General features: G+C 36.9%; 2 protein-coding genes across 6 annotated transcripts in view; one reads left to right on the top strand and one right to left on the bottom strand.

Moving 5' to 3' along the window:
* Positions 1–9,081, top strand: part of LOC134541189 (uncharacterized) — a 181,582-nt gene extending 172,501 nt beyond the window's left edge. For all 4 annotated transcript variants that reach the window (XM_063384426.1, XM_063384428.1, XM_063384427.1 and 1 more), the window contains exon 10: positions 7,955–9,081. In XM_063384426.1, the coding sequence (XP_063240496.1) occupies positions 7,955–8,106 (152 nt within the window). In that variant the 3' untranslated portion in view covers positions 8,107–9,081. The remainder of the gene's footprint in view (positions 1–7,954) is intronic.
* The window catches only part of LOC134541188 (uncharacterized), a 24,580-nt gene continuing 2,374 nt past the window's right edge, over positions 1–22,206 (bottom strand). For both annotated transcript variants that reach the window (XM_063384425.1, XM_063384424.1), the window contains exons 2-3: positions 16,300–16,362; positions 1–3,274 (exon numbers count right to left, since the gene is read on the bottom strand). In XM_063384425.1, coding sequence (XP_063240495.1) covers positions 1,626–3,274; positions 16,300–16,327 — 1,677 coding nt within the window. In that variant the 5' untranslated portion in view covers positions 16,328–16,362 and the 3' untranslated portion in view covers positions 1–1,625. The remainder of the gene's footprint in view (positions 3,275–16,299; positions 16,363–22,206) is intronic.

Below are 22,206 nucleotides of genomic sequence, written 5' to 3' on the forward strand. Positions count from 1 at the left end.
TTATGCACCCTTATGGCCGAGAAAACAAAAAAAAAAAAAAAAAAAAAAAACACGCTTTGTAGTAATTGAGAGGTGAAGGGTGATCAACCATTTCATACCAGGCGCTAAGCAAAGACTGCGACAGAATAACAAAATTAGTTTGTAGCCTTCAGGCTTTTTGCCATTTTACTGATATTTGTAACTTAGACCCTGCGTGATTTGTTTTTCAGTCTGCTGCTTCTTTTTTATTCAAACAAATCGTGAGGTTGTTTTCGTACGAGATTTCTTAAAGCCAACGAGATTCATCACCTTGGTGAAATAAAAAAGAGGCCAAAGTACTAATTAGTTGCCTGTGTTTTACCTCCGCCTTCGTAAAAAAAAAAAAAAAAGGACACCGGAAAAGCAAGGCTACCAATCTAACACATTCATTACATCAACTGATACATTTTCAAATGTTCCCTACACACATTATTTTTTAACAATATATCATATTTGGCTTACTAAGTCATTTCCTGTGCACAGTAAGATTGTTGTGATGCCTTTACTACGTTTTATTGGCAATATGTCAATTATTTGGTCCCATTATTCCTTTAGTGGCAAACGCAAATGACAGTAGGGGAAACTAACTTTGAGAAACAGACTACTAAAACCAGTGGCAGTTTTATCTCTGGTAGTGATGTTAAATGTGATTGCTAATTACAATCCAGTGAAAACAGTGATTTACAGTTTTAGAGTTTGGTAACAGCCTTCAATCAGATCTTGTGAGGTCTAAAAGGACATCAAACTACACTTACCTTGAATCTTACTGTAAACTGGAGTATATAAAAACCACTATAAAATATATATATATATATATAAGTATATAAACTTTACAACCAACAGTAATACAAAGTCAGTACAAAGTCTTTTTTAAGTCACAAAATTGCAAGAGGATGTAAAGCGCATGAACCCTCATGCAGAATTAAGTAATTTCCATTTGGAACCTTTGGCTACGACTTTTTACCCATCACAAAAGGACGAGGAAATAATTTGACTTTTAAAATTACTTGAGCATGAGTTGATTGTTTGAGAAACCACCTACCGTACTCTCGGCAGTTCGCAACGGGTAGCTCAGCGCACCAGAAGTGAGGGAGACACCGCCTTATCTTCAGCCAGAACTCCTTCAACCTGTCAGAACACGAAGCAGTCCCGTGCTGATGCTCCACTGGGTTGCGCAAATTTTCAGCATCGTTATTCATTATTGTGAAAATCAAAACACAAAAAACCTTTTATCTCGATATGAACCGCTGTCAGTTAAAGTGGCATAGAAGAATTAATTTTTGAGAGCCAGAAAATAATATTTTTTTTTCCTCAGTTCATATGCAAACTTCCTTTTTCTCTAAGAATCAGAATTGAGGCACGTAATTTTCTTAAACATTAATTACTATTTAAAACGCATAACATAAAAAGTATAACTTAAATAAGTATTACCTTCCGTTTTAACTCTAAAAGAACAAGACACATTTTAGAAATTAGAAAAAAAAATTTTGACTGAGAAGTGAACCTTGATGAAGAATTTTTGTTTTCGTCTTGATTTTCACAAAATTTAGATGGTTGTGCTTTCACTAACGATCGCCAGCCCTTCTGCAACCCGCCGCTCGCGCGGATTACGAGCCGAAGAACCCCAGCTCTTTGAGGCTCTTGGCGGTCCTGGCGATGAGGCTGTCCTTGAACTTCCACACGGTTGTGTCGATGACGCTGTTCTTGCGGTACTCCACGCACGTCTTCTTCAAGGTGCGCACGCAGTCGGCGCGGTAGTGCTGGAGCTGGGCGTCGGCCGTGTCGACGGCGTAGGAGGTGCAGCCCGACGCGAGGCAGGCCAGCGGGAAGTGGTTGTGCAAGGTGAGGGCGCGCTCCGGGTTGTGGAAGCACTTGACGTACTGGTTGGGCTTGGTGAAGTTCTTGCTCCGGTACACGTGCTGCAGCATGTGCAGGTAGCGCGGGATGTTCTTGAACCAGCCGTGCTCGTGCAGGAGGTCGTCCAGGAAGTACACGTTCCGCACGTTGTACGACGCGCTGGTGTCGTTCCGCACGGCGAGCGCCTTGGGCAGGACGTCGTTCATCAGCTCCCGCCACGAGGACGTCTTCAGCGGCATGATGACCTCGTCCGTGTCCAGCAGCGCGATGAACTTGTAGCTGTACAGGTTCTTGTACAGGCAGTCGTTGTACGGGATGAGCTCGTTCTGCCGCTTGTGGTTCACCTTCTTGATGAGGAATATGTGCTGGAAGTTGGGCAGGTTGGGCTGGCCGCCGGGAAGTGTCAGGGGCGTCACCTTGACCCGGCCGCGCTCCTCGTAGTACGACAGCACCTTGCTGACGTTCGGGTGGACCTGCAGCTGGTAGAAGAAGATCTTGTCGGCGCCCAGGACTCCCAGGAGCTCGATCCACTCCACCAGGCGGACGGAGATGTCTTCGTGGAGGAAGTCAAGGCCCTTCACGCAGACCGCGAAGTCCTTCTTTTCGCTCGGGCGGTCGTATATCACCCGGAGGTTGTTCGTCGCGATGTCGCACGGCTTCTCGACGACGGACACCGTCTTGGGGACCAGCTTGTGGTACTTCGCGGGTATCTGGCACGCTATCAGGTACGGCTGGTATATGCCCTGCTTGTAGTTCCCCCACTTCTTGTGCCAGATGTACTTGTACTCCATCGTCTTGACGAGCGCCGGCTCTTTGACGTTGTCGAACCAGATCTGGCAGTAGGTCTTGACGGCCGGCTCGATGCGGTCGATCATGCCGAGGATGCGCAGCGCGGGGCCGATCCGGCTGAGCCTGCGCACGTCGTAGTACGCCCCGAACAGCTGGAACGTGCCGTTGGACGTGCGCAGGGTCTGCCAGTAGACGTTGTTGTACTCCAGCTCGAAGACACTCGGCAGGCGCGCGCAGCTGCTGTTCTTGTAGTGCATGGCCTTGTTCTTGTTGCGGTTCCAGTAGGCGATGGGCAGGCTCGGGAGCTTGCGCTGTATCTCCTCGACCACCTGTTCCTCGCTCATCGGCGCCGACCTGTCCACCCTGGGCTCGAGCGTCAGCAGCTCCTCCAGGGGCGACGCGTTGGTCACTTTGGCGTCGGGCACCGGCGTGTGGCTGTCGATCAGCTTCTGCAGCAGCAGCCGGCTCTTGATGTAGTAGCCGAAGGACTTGCTCTCCTCCTCCATGTGCTGGCTGTACGCGTGGAACAGCGACAGAATCGCGGCCCCCCACAAGATCGTCAGAAGGAGCAGGCACCGCTTCTTGCGGTAGCAGTTGATCACAGCCATGCCTGCAACAAACAAAAAACCCATTGAATCATCCTTTAGGAAATTCATTCCAAAGGGCAAGCCTCACACTTCACACCGGTTATTTAATTATTACGGCATAACACTGGATCAAGTGCTATTCCAGTAGACGCTCGATAGCTTTCTAGCATAAAATTTGTATTTGGAAGCTGTGGAATGTCACGCAAGTCATAAAAATACTTATGAATGCATCACTGCCAAAGAGTGTTACAGACTGGTTGCAGTTCTAGGTCAGCTCACTAATGGCTCAGCTGCTGCCACCACCATCTGTGTTTGTTGATAATTAACTTGATAGCTTAAGTATGATAGGTAACTTGCGGTTAGAGGAACTTCGGTGCTAATGCTGGTACAGTACAATTACAGTGTGAATTCTGTGTATACAAATTGATATAAACTTGAATATTTAGTTTCTAGTAGTGTTATGAGGCTTTAGAATGATGTATCCCAGCTACAAGACCTCACCACACAAAACTGCTCAGTGTTGTCACAGCAGCACAGGTGGAGCAAACATGGCGCCAAATATCAACGAGGTTACACCACGCTCTTCCTGATTGTTAACACTGTCCGTAATGCTCCGAGCTCTACACTTCTCCTTTCCTACGCCCTGATGTCTTCATCGCTTTGACTTACCTTACTGGCTAGGGTGAGTAATCTCTAAGATTTTGAGGAAGGTCTATTCTGAAAGTTTTACATTGTTGTGTTTTTCTATACAGGAGTCCTTTTGAAAGCTTACAATATCTTGGCGATGAACCTGATTTTATTTGCTGGATAACATCTGAAATATAAGGGTCTGAAAAAGCTAAAGGAAAATCTGTGACTACGGCGTGGCACGAAATGAGAGATTCCTCCTGAAGATTAGAGTTGGAGGGGTTCTTGAGCATTCGAGAAAGAGCATCTGCCACGATGTTCTGCGAACCACGGATATGCTGAATTGTAAACTTAAGGGATGAGATTTTTGCGATTTTTCTGCCAAGTTTTCCTAGTTGCTTGGGGTGGGCTAAAAGCCAAGCAAGGGCCTGATTGTCTGTCTCTGATAAAAACTCCCTGTGTTCCAGATAATGCCGAAATTTGTCTATTCCAAAAACAACTGCAAGGCACTCGAGTTCGTAAACAAAGGTCAATTTTCTCTCTTGATGAGTTAGAGTTCGAGAGACAACAGCTATTGGTTGCCTGTCGAACTCTTGCGACAGAACCGCACCAATGGCGACACTTGAGGCGTCAGTCTGTGGGATAAATGGTTTAGTGAAGTCCGCCATACGAAGAACAGGTGGGCTGGCAATAGCTTGTTTGAGATACCGTGTTTTCTAGCATAATCGTCGCACATTTTATTCTAAAACCAAGTTTGAAAAGTAGGGGTGCGACGATTATGCGAAAAAAAAATATTTTTGTTAGGTAAAGTTATTCATAAAAACAAAACCAGTTCATGGAAAGTATGTTTATTTAAAAACAGGTGGAGTATACAAGAGCACGCCAAACAATTTATATTAATAATTCATTAAACAAAAACCTTTCGTCATCTTTAAATAGAATAACCAAAACTAACGCGAACGCAAGCCACTTGAATCTGACGTGAACTAACGTGTCGTAGTACACACTTGCCACGAAATAAAGCGGGCTATCAAATGTAGTTAACTCGGCACCTGACAGAGAGCGCGCGTTGCATCCAATCGGCGAGATATCGATATTAGACTACGTGCGCGCGCTCTATACGGGAAACAACATAACCAAACATGAATGAAGCATTGGCTACATTTTTATAAGCGGTACGCCGCGGCAACGCAGACAATCAGACAAAAGAAATAACGTTTAAAAACATCTTAAAAAGAAAATTTACACGTCAGACAACTTCGTATTTCCGTTAATTAAACAAATAAGTGGTAATGACAGAATTCAATTTTATATTTCAACTTTAAAATAACTACATAGTTTTATACGGAAAAGATACCTACATCGGTACACCGTGGCGACGCAGACAATCTCATAAAGGAAATAACGTTTAAAAAGTCTTTAAAAGAAAATTTACACGTCAGACAACTTAGTATTTTTCCGTTAATTAAATAAGTAAGTGGTAATGACCGAATAAATATTAGATTTCTACTTTAAAATACATTGTTTTATACGGAAAAGATACCTACACAAAGCGCTCGGCAATTACTAGCAGGACCAAAAACATCATGCGAGTTTACGCGAGAAGTTATTTTTATCCCAATTTTGACGGCCTGAAATATGGGTGCGAATATTACGCGAGTGCGACAATTATGCGCTAAAAGAGGGTAATTAAAGGCTTTGTCTTGTTCTGGACCCCAAATGAATATTTTTCTCTTTCGAAGGGCACTTAGTGGGGCTGCATGTTCAGCAAAGTTAGGAATAAATTTTGAATAAAAATTTGCCATGCCAATAAACCTTTAAATGCCTTTTGAGTCTTTCGGTGGTTGGAAATCTGCTATGGCCTGTGTGCGGTCGGGATCAATTGTTACTCCTGTACTGGAAATTATATGTGCCAGAAAATTTTTTTCAGAGACTGCAAACTTAACCTTTTTAGTACTATTGACAGTTAGCTCTGCTTTATGCAGTTGGGTGAGGACTTCAGATAAATGAGCTATATGTTCTTCAAAAGATTCTGAATAAACTACTACATCATCAAGGTAGTTAAACACAAATCTGAATTTGAAGTCACCAAAAATTTGCACAAGTAGGGGAGTTAATACCTGTGCACCTGTGGCTAGGCCAAAAGGAACTACCTTGTATTGGTACAAATTCCAGGGCATGCAAAACCCGGTGTTGTGTTATGGCTTCGGGATTAGTGATATTTGATGATATTACAAATTAACGTGAAGTAGTGATCGTACTGACTAAGTTATTCGAATATGGTGGTTGATTAGGTGGCGCAGAGAAACCACTTTTCTGACCACCTCCTTACAGGTTTTTTTTTGTTTATTGTTGAAATAATAATTTTGCTGTCTGTTTTTTGTGCGACATTGTTCAATCACATGCCCAGGTCTTTTAAGAAATTTGCAAAATGGCATCTGTTCCTGGTGATTGCTATACCCACTCTGGTGGTTGCTGTGATCATACAGTTTTTATTTGACATTGATGTTCATGGTTTCCTTTCTGTGTTGTTGTGGGTCTGAAAGAATAGGGTGCCTATCATGGAACATTGGGTATTGGTTCCTTTGGTAGTCGGCAAATTCTACATTTGTGGCATAGATGCACAATCGGACCAGCTCTGCAAAATTTTGTGGTCGAGTCTGGAATACTGCTCGCAATCGCTCAGCAGGACTAATACCATCAAGGATTTTTGAGACACCAAACGAAGGACTTGAGCAGCCTCCTTAATGTCAAAAATGTATTTACATGATGATTCGTTTTTCTGCTGGAGCCTGTTGTACCAATCTAGTGTCAGGTTTGTGAGCATACGAGCAGGAATAAAAAAACTCAATACATCAGCATGATAACTGATCGAAGGTTAAATTATTCTCTACGGCCAACGAGTTTAGTTCGCTCAGAGGTGGTTGGGTAAGGGGGAATACTATCTCGAATAGCTCTTCATCAGGTAGGTTGCATTTTTGGTGTAATCTGACCAATTGAGACAAAAAAATTAGTCAGTTTTTTTCCGGCCCGATCCGTTGTTAGTAACCTTTCTGCTGGGTGGGCAATCTTACTGTAGAAGTGGGATTCATGTCGTTAGGCAGCTGGTGTGTGGTGTACATTTTGCACAGGTGTGTGGTGTATATTCTGTGATGGTGGAGGATTAAGGTTGTGTGGGGGGAGAGGTGCTGCAGGTTGCAGTGGGAGGTAGGTGGTTGAAGGGCTGTTCGGCGGAAGTTGTGGGTCTGGTTGAGAAATAGGTGGCATGGCGATCGTCCGTGATAGCATGTCCGCCGAGTTGGATGTGCCTCCAACATTCACCTGACATAACGCCATGCAACTTTTCCTTTGGGGCTTTATAAAAGATTGTGTCTATGTTCCGCCACTACCTAATGATTTGCCAGAGCTGAGACACAGAACTGAAGAGGCTATTGCTTACATTACTACGGACGTGTTAACCAAAGTGTGGGAACAATTGGACTTAAGGTCGGATGTGTGCCGTATAACTAAAGGTGCCCATATTGAACATTTGTAACAGAAACTAGGTTGGTTTACCTTCAGTTTGATGTAAGATTTGTTGTAAATAGTCTAAATTAAACTGTTACAATAAAACGTTGAAACTGAGACATTCTTTTATGGACACCCTGTAATCAAAGTTTAAAAAAAAAATAATAATTACATGAAAATGCAAGGGACATAGTATTGCTTGGACAGCAATTTAAAAAAAAAAAGCTGGGACATGATTAGGTTACCAAACGCGCGATCAAAATAAATTCCGGAGTTACTACAACGTCAGTAGCGGATCCAGAAGTGGGGGGGGGGGGGGGGGGGGGGGGGTGTTTGCTAAGGGGCTCAAGCCCCCTCCAAAAGCATCTGGGTCCACTATTGTTTTAGTGTTTGCCTTGATAAAGCCTAGCCTCAGCTGGGCCAAGCCCCTCCCAAACCAAAATTCTGGATCGGGCACTGTACGACGTTGCTGCTCGTGCAAGACCGACTCCCGGCTCGCCGCGCGGGAGGGAAGGAGATCCGAAGAAGGCTCGCCTAGCAGCGGGTGGGTTCTGTCTCTCTGTCCCCAGGCCACTTCACGCAGATGATATGGAAGGGCAGCGAGGAGCTGGGCATGGGCATGGCCAAGGGCAAGAACGGCCGCACGCTCGTCGTCGCCAACTACAACCCGCGCGGGAACATGATCGGCCAGTTCGCCGCCAACGTCCCGCGCCCCCGCTGACGGCCGCCGGCTCCGATACTCGAGAAACATCTGCAGTCGCGCAAATTGAAACAGCTCAGACTAAGAGTCCATGTATATTTTCACTTGTATTTTAAATTATGTACATAAAAATGTGCCTATACACGCAATCAAAGGTTCAGCAAGCGCATTTTTGTAGGCATGGTAAGATGTCTTATTTATTCTTTAGTAGAAGTAGAGTAAAAAAAAATTGTAAAAAAACTTCAGCCCGTTAAAGCTTCCATCTTTTTTAAATGCTTCATTACTAGGGACAAGATTATATGGTGATTTTCGATAAAACCAAAATAACACCGAAAAAGAATGTCAATACACCAAATAAAACACCAAAAACTGACATGCAATTGAAATCATGAAACTAATCAACATTTTCGATCAAAACTTAACGCTGATAAAACCAAAATAACACTGAAAAGAATGTCAACAACACCATATAACACCAAAAACAAACATGCCATTGAAACCATGAAACTAATCAACTTTTTCGATAAAAACTCAACTCTAATGACAAGTACCTAATCTAGTAAATATTAAATTCAATGAAAGTAATTTATTTAGCTCAACGTTTGAACCAAAATTTAATGAAGAAAGATTGGAAAAAACGTTTTACCGATTTAATCTTGCAACTGTTATGTAGTTACTCATTTTTATTTTCATCACGACCTTAGAACATTTTTTCAAACACAGAACTACTTCACAGATTTATTTTATTTGTTCCGATAAGTTATAAATGCTTATTTCAAATCATCATATATTGAAAAAAGTGCAACATTTTTCAGTAAAAATTACACTTTTTTTTATTTTTAGAAAGTTGTATCATGGAGCATTAAATATCGTATTAGTTCAGTAATATGCTATCTTTTTTAATAAACAGATTTCACAAAAATAAATTAAAAGAACATAGAAATCTCTTGTTTTTTTTTTAAAAAAAAAATTAACATGAAAAAAAAAACATAAAAATCTTGTCTCTAGTTGTTACCAATACAATTATTTGCTTCATTACTTTCTAAAAAGACGAATTCTACACATTCCAATTGAGCCCTCACGGCTCATATTCGCTAATGAGTTGCACTCATGTGGCAAGAGTCAAGTGTTTCATCCCGACCCCCAGCATGACTCAACATTTATGAGCATTGAGGTTGCTCCGAGTGGTTCGGAGCCCTCTAGCGACCTTGGAGGTCTCGCTGCCTTAAGGCTCGTTCTGACACATCACGTTAGTTGTTTTAATTTTCGTAGCGTTACAGTGGAACTCTTTTGCGATGTTTTTCAAGGGGGCAAAAAGGAATAAAACACATTATAAGCAGGAAAACATTGTAAGCAGGAAATATCAACTTAGCACTTGACATTGTTTGAAACTTTTGCCAATGGACTCATCAAGCTATGCAAATAAATGTAAAATTAAAACAACTGACGAGTACATTTGATGATCGAATTTTGCTTAACCAGCCAATAATGTTTTTTTTAAAATTCATCATGCTTCTATTTTATTTGTCTTTGCAGACACACTGTCAACACATTTATATAAAATAGTCTCACGACTCGTGACAATGACGTTTAAGTGTGGAAATACACACGTCCAATTCCTTCGCCACTTGAACATGTTTTTTTTTGGGAGGGGGGGGGGGGTGGGGGGTTTTCTTAGCTACTTTAAATTAAATCAACTTTATAAGCAATAGAAAACGCTTTATTTTACGTGGAATAGTTGGCAAACTGAAAAAAACACCAGAATGGCAAGGAAAGAAAGAATTTTTTTTTTCAAGACAAGGGTGCCAACGGACACGTAACTGCGAACGTTACATACCTTCAATATATGGAATACACAGCGTTTAGCCAGCACTAACATGTAGCGTTTGTGTTCTGGCACACTTACATTTTTGTTTTAGCATACAGTCCTATTTGAACAATCTACATTCACGGTATAGCAATGATTGTAAACAAAAACATATGTAATTTGTAAAGTATCTGTTTCACATGTCATACTTCACAGATGGTATGAGTGTTTGAATAGGAATGGTTTTTAAAAATTTTTTTTTTGCACTTATTGAATTTAATAAACTAAACATTATAAACAGAAAATAGATACATTTTTCTTATGGGGGAAATGTTGGGATTTAAAAAATATGATGTTATACACAGAGAAAACATAAGCAGGAACATTGTAACAGGGTTCTACTGTACTATTATTCAAGGGCTATTCCTGAAAATTGATCACGATAACCACATTTCCTCACAAATTGCATCGCCAGATAATTGCAAAGTGTTACCAAAAAGCAGTAAAAATTCACACAGTTATTCACCATTATGGTCACTTGCCTGGCATTTTACAGTTTGAAAAAACATTTAATAAATATTTGGTGACACAATTTGTGATCAAAAAACAAATGAAAGGGAGCTTTCATGATGTATTTACCACCCTTAAAATAGCAATACGATAAAACTACGTGGTGTGTGAGAGAGCCTTAAATCCCAGAAAAATGATGAAATGTTAAAAAAAGGTTGGAAGGAAAATGTTTGCTATCATAGATTAAACAGTGTTTAGGTCACTAAAATTTTTGACCATTAATTATTGGAATATCAGATAGATTTTCTGAGTCTCAAAAAGTGAATAGGTATAGTATTATTATAGCTGTAGTCATTGTGAAAATGAATTCAATACTGAACACCAATGTTTTGACAGAGGAAAGACATCAATTGAAACCCATCAATATTAACTTATGCATTCCAATATATTATATGCTATCCGTAACCAAGTCAATCTTGAAAAAACTAAAAAAAAAAAAAAAAAAAAAAAAAAAAAAAAAAAAAAAAAACACATGGTTATGACCCAAAATACATTCAAATCCCAGATAGCTTTTTTATTTATTTTTATTTTTTAAGATTCCGCTGTAGATCTTGCAATTTATTTATTAGTATACGTAAGTTCATGTTTAAGATTAAATCATCTAGGAAACCTTTTTGTTTACCACGGTTTTCGACAAGCATTTGAAAATTAATATTATACGTTCACTATACACAAGTTGATATTTGCAATTTTTCATGTAATTAAGTTTCTTTAAGAGAAAAATCTTTAGAGATTTTCACATTGTCAGCATTGTATGTCAAGTTTTTTCACTAATTTATTCACCAAATACTACAAGCTACTATTTGTAAATAGTTGAGAAAGTGTTCAGGATGAACACTTTTGGTTAAGCTAATTGGGACAGTTTAACATTACAACTATGTAAGTCACTTTGGAAAAAAAAAAGACTTGGACACAGAAAACTAGATCTAGATAAGTTAATCTGTTAACGGAAAATCTGACAAGTCAGAGCTTTATCCAAAATATAAATGGTCTGTTGTCTGTTCATCGATTGACTTATTGATATCTTGTTTTGTTGTTTTTGATTTTTTTTTTTTAAACTGACTTACATAAAAACTTATAGTTACTTTCTAACAGTTCAACTTCCAGGTTTCCACTGTTGGATTCAATCATAAAGTCACATTTTCAAAAATTATGATTTTTTTCATAAATGTACAGGACGAGGGGAAACATGGCTAATGAACCCGAGTCTTAAATTATTCCAGAGCCTGGAAAGGGTTGGTATAATTTCATCGCTGGCATAGGACTAGCCAGAGTATTACATGGATGGAACACGGGAGGTATTGCAGCCGTCAATGTTACGAACTGTCAAAATGGTGTTAAAGTTTTGAACTGCCACTAATGTTGATCTTTCCGCCAATCTCAACCAATCGGACAGAATGGCAAAAACACAAGCTGAAGTTTCTTTACACAATATTTATCCGTAAGCACTCAGGACGCAAGCACGGTTCCAAATGTACAGTATTATTATTATTATTTGTGCTGCTTGTATCATACACTTAACTGCACCAAAATAACGTTATGTTTACGGGTCGATTGAACAAATGTGACTGACAGCTTCCATTCCAAAGAACTGTATTATAGAAACGTATTGTAAGGTATATTTGTAAACGAGACTGTGATTGGTAGATGGACGAAAAAATCTTGCTTTATTCTTCCAATAAAACTTATTAGAGAATATGTTGTAAAGTAGTGTGTTTATCTATATGTGTACATTAGTGTCTATTACGCTTGGTACTGTCATTTTTGTTGTTTCTCAAAATATTTTATTTTGTATTCTTGTGAGACTACATTCCAAATATGGTATATACATAATTTGAAATTATTTTTAGTCATTAGACAAAATGTGTATTCATTGCAATTACTTAGTAAACTGTTTAATAAATAAATAAATGACAAAATAATCATGTCGTACAATTTGGTACAGAAATATGTTTTTGCCTCATTTATTTAATATACTATAGGCACTTTAAAAATTTTATTAAAATAAAATGTATTTTAAAAGTAACTATTTGTCATGTTTCCTTATGTATCATTATACTAAATACTTTAGATTGAATTTGGTTACATAAATTAGTAGCTTAAATGCTAAAACAATTACAAAACATAAATTAGTAGCTTAAACGCTAAATTAATTGCAAAACATTACTAGTATTCATTCTCAGCTTTTAAAAAATTTTTTTTCCATAGAATAATTTATAACTCTGTATTAGGTTATAATTAAATTTCATTCCACTTGTTAAAAAAAAAGTTTATATTATTATCTTAGAGTATATGAAAGAGTTTATTAAATTATAATTGACTGATTACCTGGTATTTATCTAAAATAATATTTTATTTAGCCCCTCCTATTAGCAATAATATTATTATTTCCATAAAAGCTATGCAAAAATAACTTTAAAAAAAAATTGAATTTAGAAAAGCTAAAGAAACTGTACATAAAGTCCCTTAACGAAATTATAATCAACAAACCATATTGTGAAGAAGCCAGTAGCTAACTGCCTTCAAAACTAAAAAGTGTGTTTGTGACTCATTAAATTCTCCTTGTCAGTGTATCTCCAAATTTTGGAACAAATCAAAAACTTTACTTGGCAACAGAATGGAGTCCCTCCCCATTGGAACCTCTTTGTGTGAGAGTGGTCGATCGTCATAAGTCCCTGACGTTGGACTGGTCGTAATGATCGAGACAGAGCTCTTCATCGCTGACCTCCACGTTCACCTGACTTAACGCCATACAATTTTTTTTCTTTGGGGCTTTATAAATGATTGTTTCTACGTTACTCCGCTACCTAATGATTTGGCAGGGTTGAGAGACAGCATTGAAGAGGCTATTACTCCGGACTTGTTAAACTAAAGTGTGGGAACAATTGAACTTCAAGTTGGATGTGTGGCGTACAACAAAAGGTGCACACATTAGACATTTTTAAAAAAACTACATTAGTTTACCTTCAATTTGATGTAAGGTTTGTTATAAATAGTCTAAATTAAACTGTTATAATATATCATTGAAACTGGGGCATTCTTTCATGGACAGCCGGTGTTACAATCACATATTATTAAAACAAATTTCAACAGACATACATAACATGCTGAATTGCCTACAAAATGTTTTTCGACACATACTGCAGTCAACACCGTTATCATTTTCATCAACACTACAATAACTAGTTCTGCCAGTCTGAATAAACATTTTTAAATTTTAAAACAATACACTGAATGTGATCAGGAGTAGGACTATATATATTAAGTTAAATTGGCTTGATATTAAAAAACAATACTTTCCATCCCTTACATTTAATTAATGTTTGGATAGTTAAAATACTGATTATTAATGACACACGAATTTGCGATTAAAATTCACAAACTAACCAGTTTTACGATATGAAGATATTACATGGAATGAAAAATTAGTGATGCTGTTTTGTGACTAAGGTAAATGTACCATATATTGACAGTGTACCAGTGTTTGACAGGTAGTATTATTATTAGTTATAACAAGGAAAATATAATTTTTTAAGGTTTTATTACTGGTGAGAAAATTAATTTTATTCATTTTGGATGAACTGTCACATATAGATTTGTTGTTACTTCAATTGTTTTATTTTACAGAGCAACACAAGTTTACAATGTTAGAATTCCACCATTTTTCCACTTCATCTTAATGAAAACACTAAGGTAAGAATTTGTGTTATTTTTCTTATTGACTGCATGTGTACATTTGACATGAATTTTTAAGTTTGAGACATTATATAGGCCTACTCTAGTACACTGTACTTAGTGAAATCTAACCTCAAAATTTTTAGAACATGAATAATATGACATGTCAATTACTGGTTCATTAAATTCATTCATGACTAGTTATTGACACTGATGTCAAAGACTGGTGCAATGAATTTTATTAATGAATCAATCATAAATTAGGCTAATATTAACAAACAAGTCTCAATTTTGAGAATAAACTTGGAAATGATTAATATAATGATGTGTGTCCAGTGTTTGACAGGAGTGTCAACTACTAGAGCATCAAACTGTCAAAGACTGGTACTCATATGTTTCAGGTATTTATTATGTTGGAGAAACGAAAATATACTCCAGAGGAAATAGCCAATGCCATTGTTGAAGTGCAACGTGGCTGTCCAGTTGCTGCTGGTGCCAGAAAATATTCTGTTCCAAGAGTTACCCTTCTCTACAAAACTTCGGGCAAGAGCCCTAAACAATGCAAAATGGGACCACCGTCTGTACTGTCTGCTACAGAGGAACAATTACTTGTTGACTGGATATTGTCATTGGCTTCAAAACAATTTCCAGTAACAAAAGAACAGTTGCTTGACAGTGTCCAGAAAATAATGAATCACCCTAAAAATGCCGAGAGAGAGTATCCATTTTCTGATGGAAGACCAGGAAGAAAGTGGTACGAAGCATTTTTAAGAAGACACGCAGAGGTCACTGAAAGAGTAGCAAAGAACTTGACAACTTTGAGAAGTAATGTGAGCGAACAACAGATTAGGTCATGGTTTGAAGAAATATTGAAATACTTAAGTTTCAATTGATCTATTAAAAATTTTCAATGAACCAAAAAGAGTGTTTGATGGGGATGAGAGTGCTTTTTATCTTCTTCCCAAAGGTGACAAAGTTCTTACAAGAAAAGGCGATAAAAATGTATATTCTGTTGGTTACAGTGATAAAAAGGAAAACATTACAGTTTTGATAACAGCCAATGCAGCTGGACAGTTTGCTCCACCTTTAGTGATTTATGCCTATGAACGGATTCCTAGTTCAATAACTGAAAAAGTTCCTGAACATTTTGGCATAGGTAAATCTGAGTCAGGTTGGATGTGTGGATCAACATTTTACGAATACATTACTAATGTTATCAACCCATGGTTGACTGAAATGAAGATTCAGCGCCCCATCGTATATTTTTGTGATGGTCATGCCTTCACATATGACTCTGCACTTGTCTGAGTTTTGTTCAGAAAATGGAATACATTTAATAGCATTGTATCCAAACTCCACCCACTTAATGCAACCAATGGACGTATCTGTTTTTCGTCCTCTTAAGGTTTATTGGAAGAAAGAGGTACATGAGTTTAAAATGTCTAAGTAAAAGCAAGAAAGTTTTCAAAATGGTGGAAAGTGATGTTTCATTTGTATATCTAGAGAGGCAATTTTAGGATTGCTTCCTCACCCTACACTTTGCATTTGACAGGAGACAGAATTAAATATGAATTCATGCAGCCAGTGGATGTTATTGAGTGTATGTAATATGTGTGGATAATTTTTGGTAGCACTTCAGTTTTTGTCCTAAATTTTTACTTTTTTTGTGCATTATTCTTAGAGTTACAATATAAATTTAAAAGATTTTTCATTAAGAATGTTTATACTTCCATTTCAGTTTTATTTTATGAAAATCAAGGGTGTCAAAGATTGGGTGTCAAATACTAGGGCATAGTCTTTTCTGCAATGTCAAACACTGGTTCAGTTTTAACCTAAAACTAAATATATATTTTTTAAATTCAATAGTAATTTGTGTTGTATTCTGAGAATGGCATTAAAAAGAATAAACTCTGAGCATTATTTTGGCTGTTGCTTTTCATAATATCTATTATTTTTTCATATGTAAATATTTTATTAGAACTAATTTTACTCTTACAGTGTCAAAGACTGGTGCATTTACCTTACTATAATTTTTAATTTCCCCACTTTTTTTTTCCAAGGTTTGGATGAAACCTTTTTGATTCCCTGAGTTTCTTCACTTCTCCAGATTTTCCCTGTCTGGAAGAGCACTGAAGTGTTACCTGTGTTGTCATTATACTTACTTGTTATCATAATTTTTCTCATCTTCATAACTGCATGTAGTTAGTGTTACACCTCCTTTCTATCTAAAATAAAAAAAAATAAAACAAAAATAAATATACCATTAAATAAACATAATAATTAAAAAAATAATTATATATCTTTTAAGGAAACCACCTAGCACTTCTTGTAATGTGTTTGAAATTTTACAACTAATATTATCATAAATGTTGTTTCCGAATAGTGAGGCTGTATCTACCAATGCATCCTTAAAGAGGATCCTTTAATTTAAATGCTGCATTCAGTGAAACACAACCCACGAAAGAACATCCTAATTATTATGTTCTTAAAATGATTCATGAAATAAGGAATTTTGATTAAATACAATTTCTTGGACATACGCCAATGTAGTTTTCCTCTGTTTGTCACGAAAAAAAATTAATGAACACAAAATAAGAAATAAAAAATGAAAACATAAACCCACAAAAAAACAGGCCTAAATCAGCTGATGTAACAAACAGATAAACCCAAAGAGGAACATAAAAAAGGTATTATGGACAAGTTTGAATGTGTCTGCCTGTGTTGTCATCATTTTATTGTCCCTAATACCTGTTTAGGTTCATTGTTGGGTTTATCCGTTTGACATCAGCTGATTTAGGCGTGTTCTCTGTGGGTTTATGTTTTCAGTTTTTATTTTGCATTTATGAATTTTTCTCATGACAAACAGTGAAAAACTGAAATGGCGTATGTCGAAGAAATGGTATTAAATCCTAATTGTTTCGATTCTAACACAACATGGCACAGCAACAAAGAAATACTATTTGGACAGTCATTTGTTTTCATTTACAATTATTTCACATTCTGTTTTCAAGAAATTTTGAATTTATAAACATGTTCCATTTATACATTTGACAGTAAAAAAAAAAAAAAAAAAAAATGAACAGAGAAGGGTGTAGACAGCATGTTAAGAAACAGACTGTGGTTACATTTCTACTGAAGGGAGCATTACAACACCCTCAGAGCCCATGACGATGGATGAAAGGACATGAGAGACTTGTCCTTTCACGAAAGGATGGAAGGGCGATTCTGCAAGGTCGCTCGCTACTGTTCAGAAAGTCAACAAAAATGACTGGACGTCCTTCAAGATGCACTTTTCAAGGATTCTCTAGGCTAAAAGGGTGCCTTGCAAGAAGGTGCCGAGAAAAATGAATACTCTATTCATGGTATTATTTAACTTTGAAAATCAAACTATATAAAAAAACCCATACCCATGCGCTACTTGATTCATTGCTTTCCAAGTACAGCTGTTGCTAACAATAATTGCTTTACGTTTTAATCGCCAGAACATAAAACAAGAAAATAGATGGGGGGGGGGGTAGGGGGGGGGGGGAAAGAGGGTATTTGATCACTCCGCTACATTCCAAAATCCTAAAAAAAAAACTAAAAAATAAAAGAATTTGAAAACAAACAACAGACAAAGTGAACCTATCCCCGCCTACTCCACCACCCCCCCCCCCCCCCACAAAGAAATGATATCTGCATACACCCTGTATCACTTGAAACTGTAACTTGTAAAATGTGTGAATTGTATTTATTTGATTGCTTGAAGGAGTGCCTGAATTCACGGATCAACTCTGTGGGTTTCACATCACCTTGAAAACAAAGGCTGAAGCCTGCCCAAACAAACAACAGAACATAAGCAGTAATGATATTTCGTGATGCACGTTTAGTTTCAACCTTCGTGTGTTAGAATCTGCAATGTCGCAAACAATTTATTTGAGTTTCCAAGCCCCAGTTTCACAATGCGTGTCGATGATTTCATTTTTAAGACAAAACTCTGCTTAAATGCCATTTCTTTAAATTTATGATAAGAACTCTTGCATACATTAGAAAGTTTTGTTTTTAGGTACATTTGTATGCTGTAAAACGTTACACGAGTAATGATGATATTTAACACTTCCGTGAATTTTTACAGCTGTTAGCTTACATTTTGTAAACAACTGTTGACAAAATTCTGAATACACGATAACTCGATAGTACATAGCAGCACCAACTCATTTTTCAATTTTATTTTGGAAGTATATTTAGCATGAAGCATATACAAGAGAACAAGTCTAAATAAATTAATCATCCCAAAAATAAGTTTCTGGAAACATTCCCAGTTGTTATTTTGACATCTTAGTTTTGTAAGGTGGTTTTTTTTAGTGCATTTTTGTCTGAAATGTCTCCAATTACCACTAGACATTATTCTTGTGGGGTGAACGGTGTCTAGCAGACTTATTACAAGCTGTATCAAAGTTGACCAATTAGTTGAGAATTGCAGCCTCTGTCTCTACAAACTCCCAAAGTCCACTAGATGCCAAGGTGAACTCGCAGTTCGAATTTATCTACGATCGGAGTGTTGCGGTATGTTATGTTAAAACTTGGCCCAACTGGCGTAGTTACTTAACGTTTGACCGTGATAAAGTCTTTCCTAAATTTCTCTGGGGAGCACCAAGGCATGCTCCAAGTCAACAAAAAAAACAAAGGAGCTAAGAGTTATTTTATCGCTTTAGTTTGGCGTGTCCAATTTTAACAGTACTGTAGAGCAAGTTCAAGTTTGCCGAGATTGTAATAGTGATAAAGACCCGGAAAAAAAATCTTTACCGAACTTTTTTTGTACAAAATAAAGGATATTTTCTGTGGATATATTGTCTTACACTGAATTTATTATTTTAATTCTCCAGCTAACCAAGATTTTTGCTATCCTGGAAAAGATTCAATTCTCTTTGATCTGGCTGTATGCCTGAAAATAATTGCATCATCAAGAGTCAATGCAGTGTAAATGGGGTAAATTCACAGGTATGTGCTGCAAATTAAAAAGTGTAATAGGGTACAGCTATGTCCTGCAAATAAAAACATGCATGAGGCCTGTCTTTATACTTGTAACATATTTTGTGAAAAATGCACCTGTATGTTCAAGTTCATATTTCATTCAAAAAATTAGCACAGTTTAGAACAAGTCTGGCTAAAAGATGAGCGGTGAAGAAATTTGAAACATTTATACATATATGTAAAAAAAAATCCCATGTGTTTTTCACTGATGTAGAAACACCTGTTATTTTTCTCAGCACTGCTTTTCCACGTGCAGGTCAAATATGTTATTAGAGATGATTTCCAAAGAAGAGAGTGGACATTGTTAAATAATTTGAAGCATCATGCACTTAATATTCTTTTAATAACATTCAGTACAGCAAATTATTAAGAGAGTGTAAATTATAGATGACTATGAAAATACCATGAAAATTTTCAGATGAACTGACCTTAAGTAGATTAATAAATAAGAAGCAGATCATATAAAGTCAAATAAAAAAAAAATCATGGCTCATTACACCACACCAGCAGTTTCTGTTCTGAAACTGGCAGTAATTTGCAAAAGAAGTCATTTCTTTATTTGGCCAGGCAGTTTGGAACGCTTTTGCTTTCTGTACAAAATTGCTATGATTCGGGTGCCAACAGTGGAGGTGTCAGAGAAACCAAACCAATCACGAAGCTTGTCTCATTTCTTTTCATGTAAAATACCTGCCCCTAGTAATGAATGAATGAATGAATGAATGAATGAATGAAGGTTCAACAGGGTGTCCACAAAGATCTCTAATAAAATTTCAGTGACTCAAAAATTGGAAGGATTAATTTTTTAACATAATTTTACCTATTTTGCACCTTTCTGAAATATATATATATAAATCCAGCCTCCACCATTGCCACAGCTGGCTTAACGCCATTTTATAGTGTTTTAAGACAATGCACTAATACACTAACTGAAAAAAAAAAAAAAAACTAAACTTCACAGTCTGGGTAAATGCAAACTGGAGCATGCCATTTTCCCTTCAAATTACCATTAACTGGGGAATTTCCAAGACATTTCCAGGATCTCAAGAAAGTTCCCCGACTTTCCCTGACCAATTCCAATTTCCCTGATTTCCCAGAGAGCGGACCCCCTGTTTAACCTCTCGCTGACATCAAAAGGGACATCGAAGGGTAGGAAGGCAGTCCAGCGCCTGGTAAATAAACTATATGACATGAGTTGTTTTGTTTGAGTGATTAGCATTACAGAATAATTGTGTAATTCTTATAATAGCTTCAAGTATGCAATTTAAGACCCAATCCTAACAAACACAAAAACAAAACAAAAAATTGTCATCAAAATGGTTGTAAATAATAAATTCCAGCATAACCTGATAAGCACTTTTTTCTCAATTAATTGTTTTGAAATATGGCTGGCTACCTTAACTTATTCACTTAAATTAGTTTAACTGTGCTGTGTAATCACGTTCCAAGTTATACCAATCTGCTAAAGCACTCTCTTTGCGAACAGTAAAACATTCTCATCTTCATAGTTTAACAGCATACATAAATAATAAAACAAAGAAACAATATCTTTTTGTAACAATAATCAGACATCCTTTCTTTCGGGAGTGCCTAGTTGAATACGCTGTGCAGTATATATATGTATCAACTGCCTCACAAGCAGTCTGAAGTTTCTAGAAGAAGCAGCAGCCGTGGTTAGCAGAAGCATTTTCTTGGAAACAGTAGTTAGTACAAGTCTTTTATAAGATTCCAGTAGAAGATGCATTCACACCATGTGACAGCAGAAGAGAACAAGTTCAAATAAAGCATCTTACAAAGAATTTAAACATGTTTATTTATTAATTTTTTTTGCAATTACAAGGCATTTATAGACAAGCAAGAAATATTAGAAGGTCATAAAAATTAAGATACCAGCAATGCTAACAGATAGATATGACACAGAAAAAAAAACAGGCCCTTTACCATAAAGATTAGCCAAAGATCAAGCAATATTTATACTACCAACATGAGTGCCAGTAATGGACATAATACAGTGAAATGTCTTAGATCCGGCACATCTGGTATAACAGCCATGCCAGATTATCAAATGCCAATGTAGTTTCAACACATAAACAAATGCAAAAATGTAAAAAAGTGATATGTGACCCGCTAGAAAAAAGGAAACATTGTACTTACCATGAAAACAGACAGTGAAGGTAAAATCTAAGCAAACTAAAAATGCCAGCAGAGCAGTAATATAACATCCCTGCTAAGGTCTACAGTCAAAATTTAAAAAAAAAATTTGAAGTTGCAATAGCTCAACTAGTGCTAGATTTAAGACATTTCACTGTTTAGTGTTTCCATACATCTTCGTTATTAAAGAATTCAAATCAGTGTCGTTTTACTACAGGCATAATTGCGGTATCGTGAAGTAGACTACAGTCCCACCCTGTATAGTGTATTTTGCGATACTGAAAATTAATATATTGAAAGTAAAAAATAATATACCTATACATATGATCACGGTATCACAAAGCAGACAGTCCCAACTGGTCTTGTGTATTTTGTGATACCGGTTTAGTTATTTATAAGTCACGTCTTCCGCAACTTTTATTTTCCGAATTATGAAAGTTCTCTAATAATGTTGTTATAATTCACAATACCAATATAATTTATATCATGTACAGAAATAGTGCCTTTGATAATGAAAATCTTAGTATTGCAAAATATATCCAAGCAACTGCTTGGATCTTGTCTTACTGGAAGGAAGTGAAGTGCGCAAGTGAACAAACAGCGTACTTCTTACGTACTTGCAGGAAAAGAAACACGACGATGCTGACTGAAAGTCATTTTGTAAGTGGTACATGATACAATACTTGACTAATTTACTTAATGACCAATACATACATTTTCACTTCATATCAGACTGGAATCAAGATATTAAATATGGTAATATTTAAAAAGGATTTTTTACCGATGTTTCAAAAAATACATGCCTACAAGAAGTGCGTGAATTACGAAATACAAATAGAAACTTAAGTAGATAGGTATCCATAAACTAATGTTGCGGTTTCTAGGAAGCAAGGCAATTGATAAGTAAT

This window comes from Bacillus rossius, chromosome 18 (assembly GCF_032445375.1).
Source record: "Bacillus rossius redtenbacheri isolate Brsri chromosome 18, Brsri_v3, whole genome shotgun sequence".
In the NCBI taxonomy this organism is placed as follows: Eukaryota; Metazoa; Arthropoda; class Insecta; order Phasmatodea; family Bacillidae; genus Bacillus; species Bacillus rossius.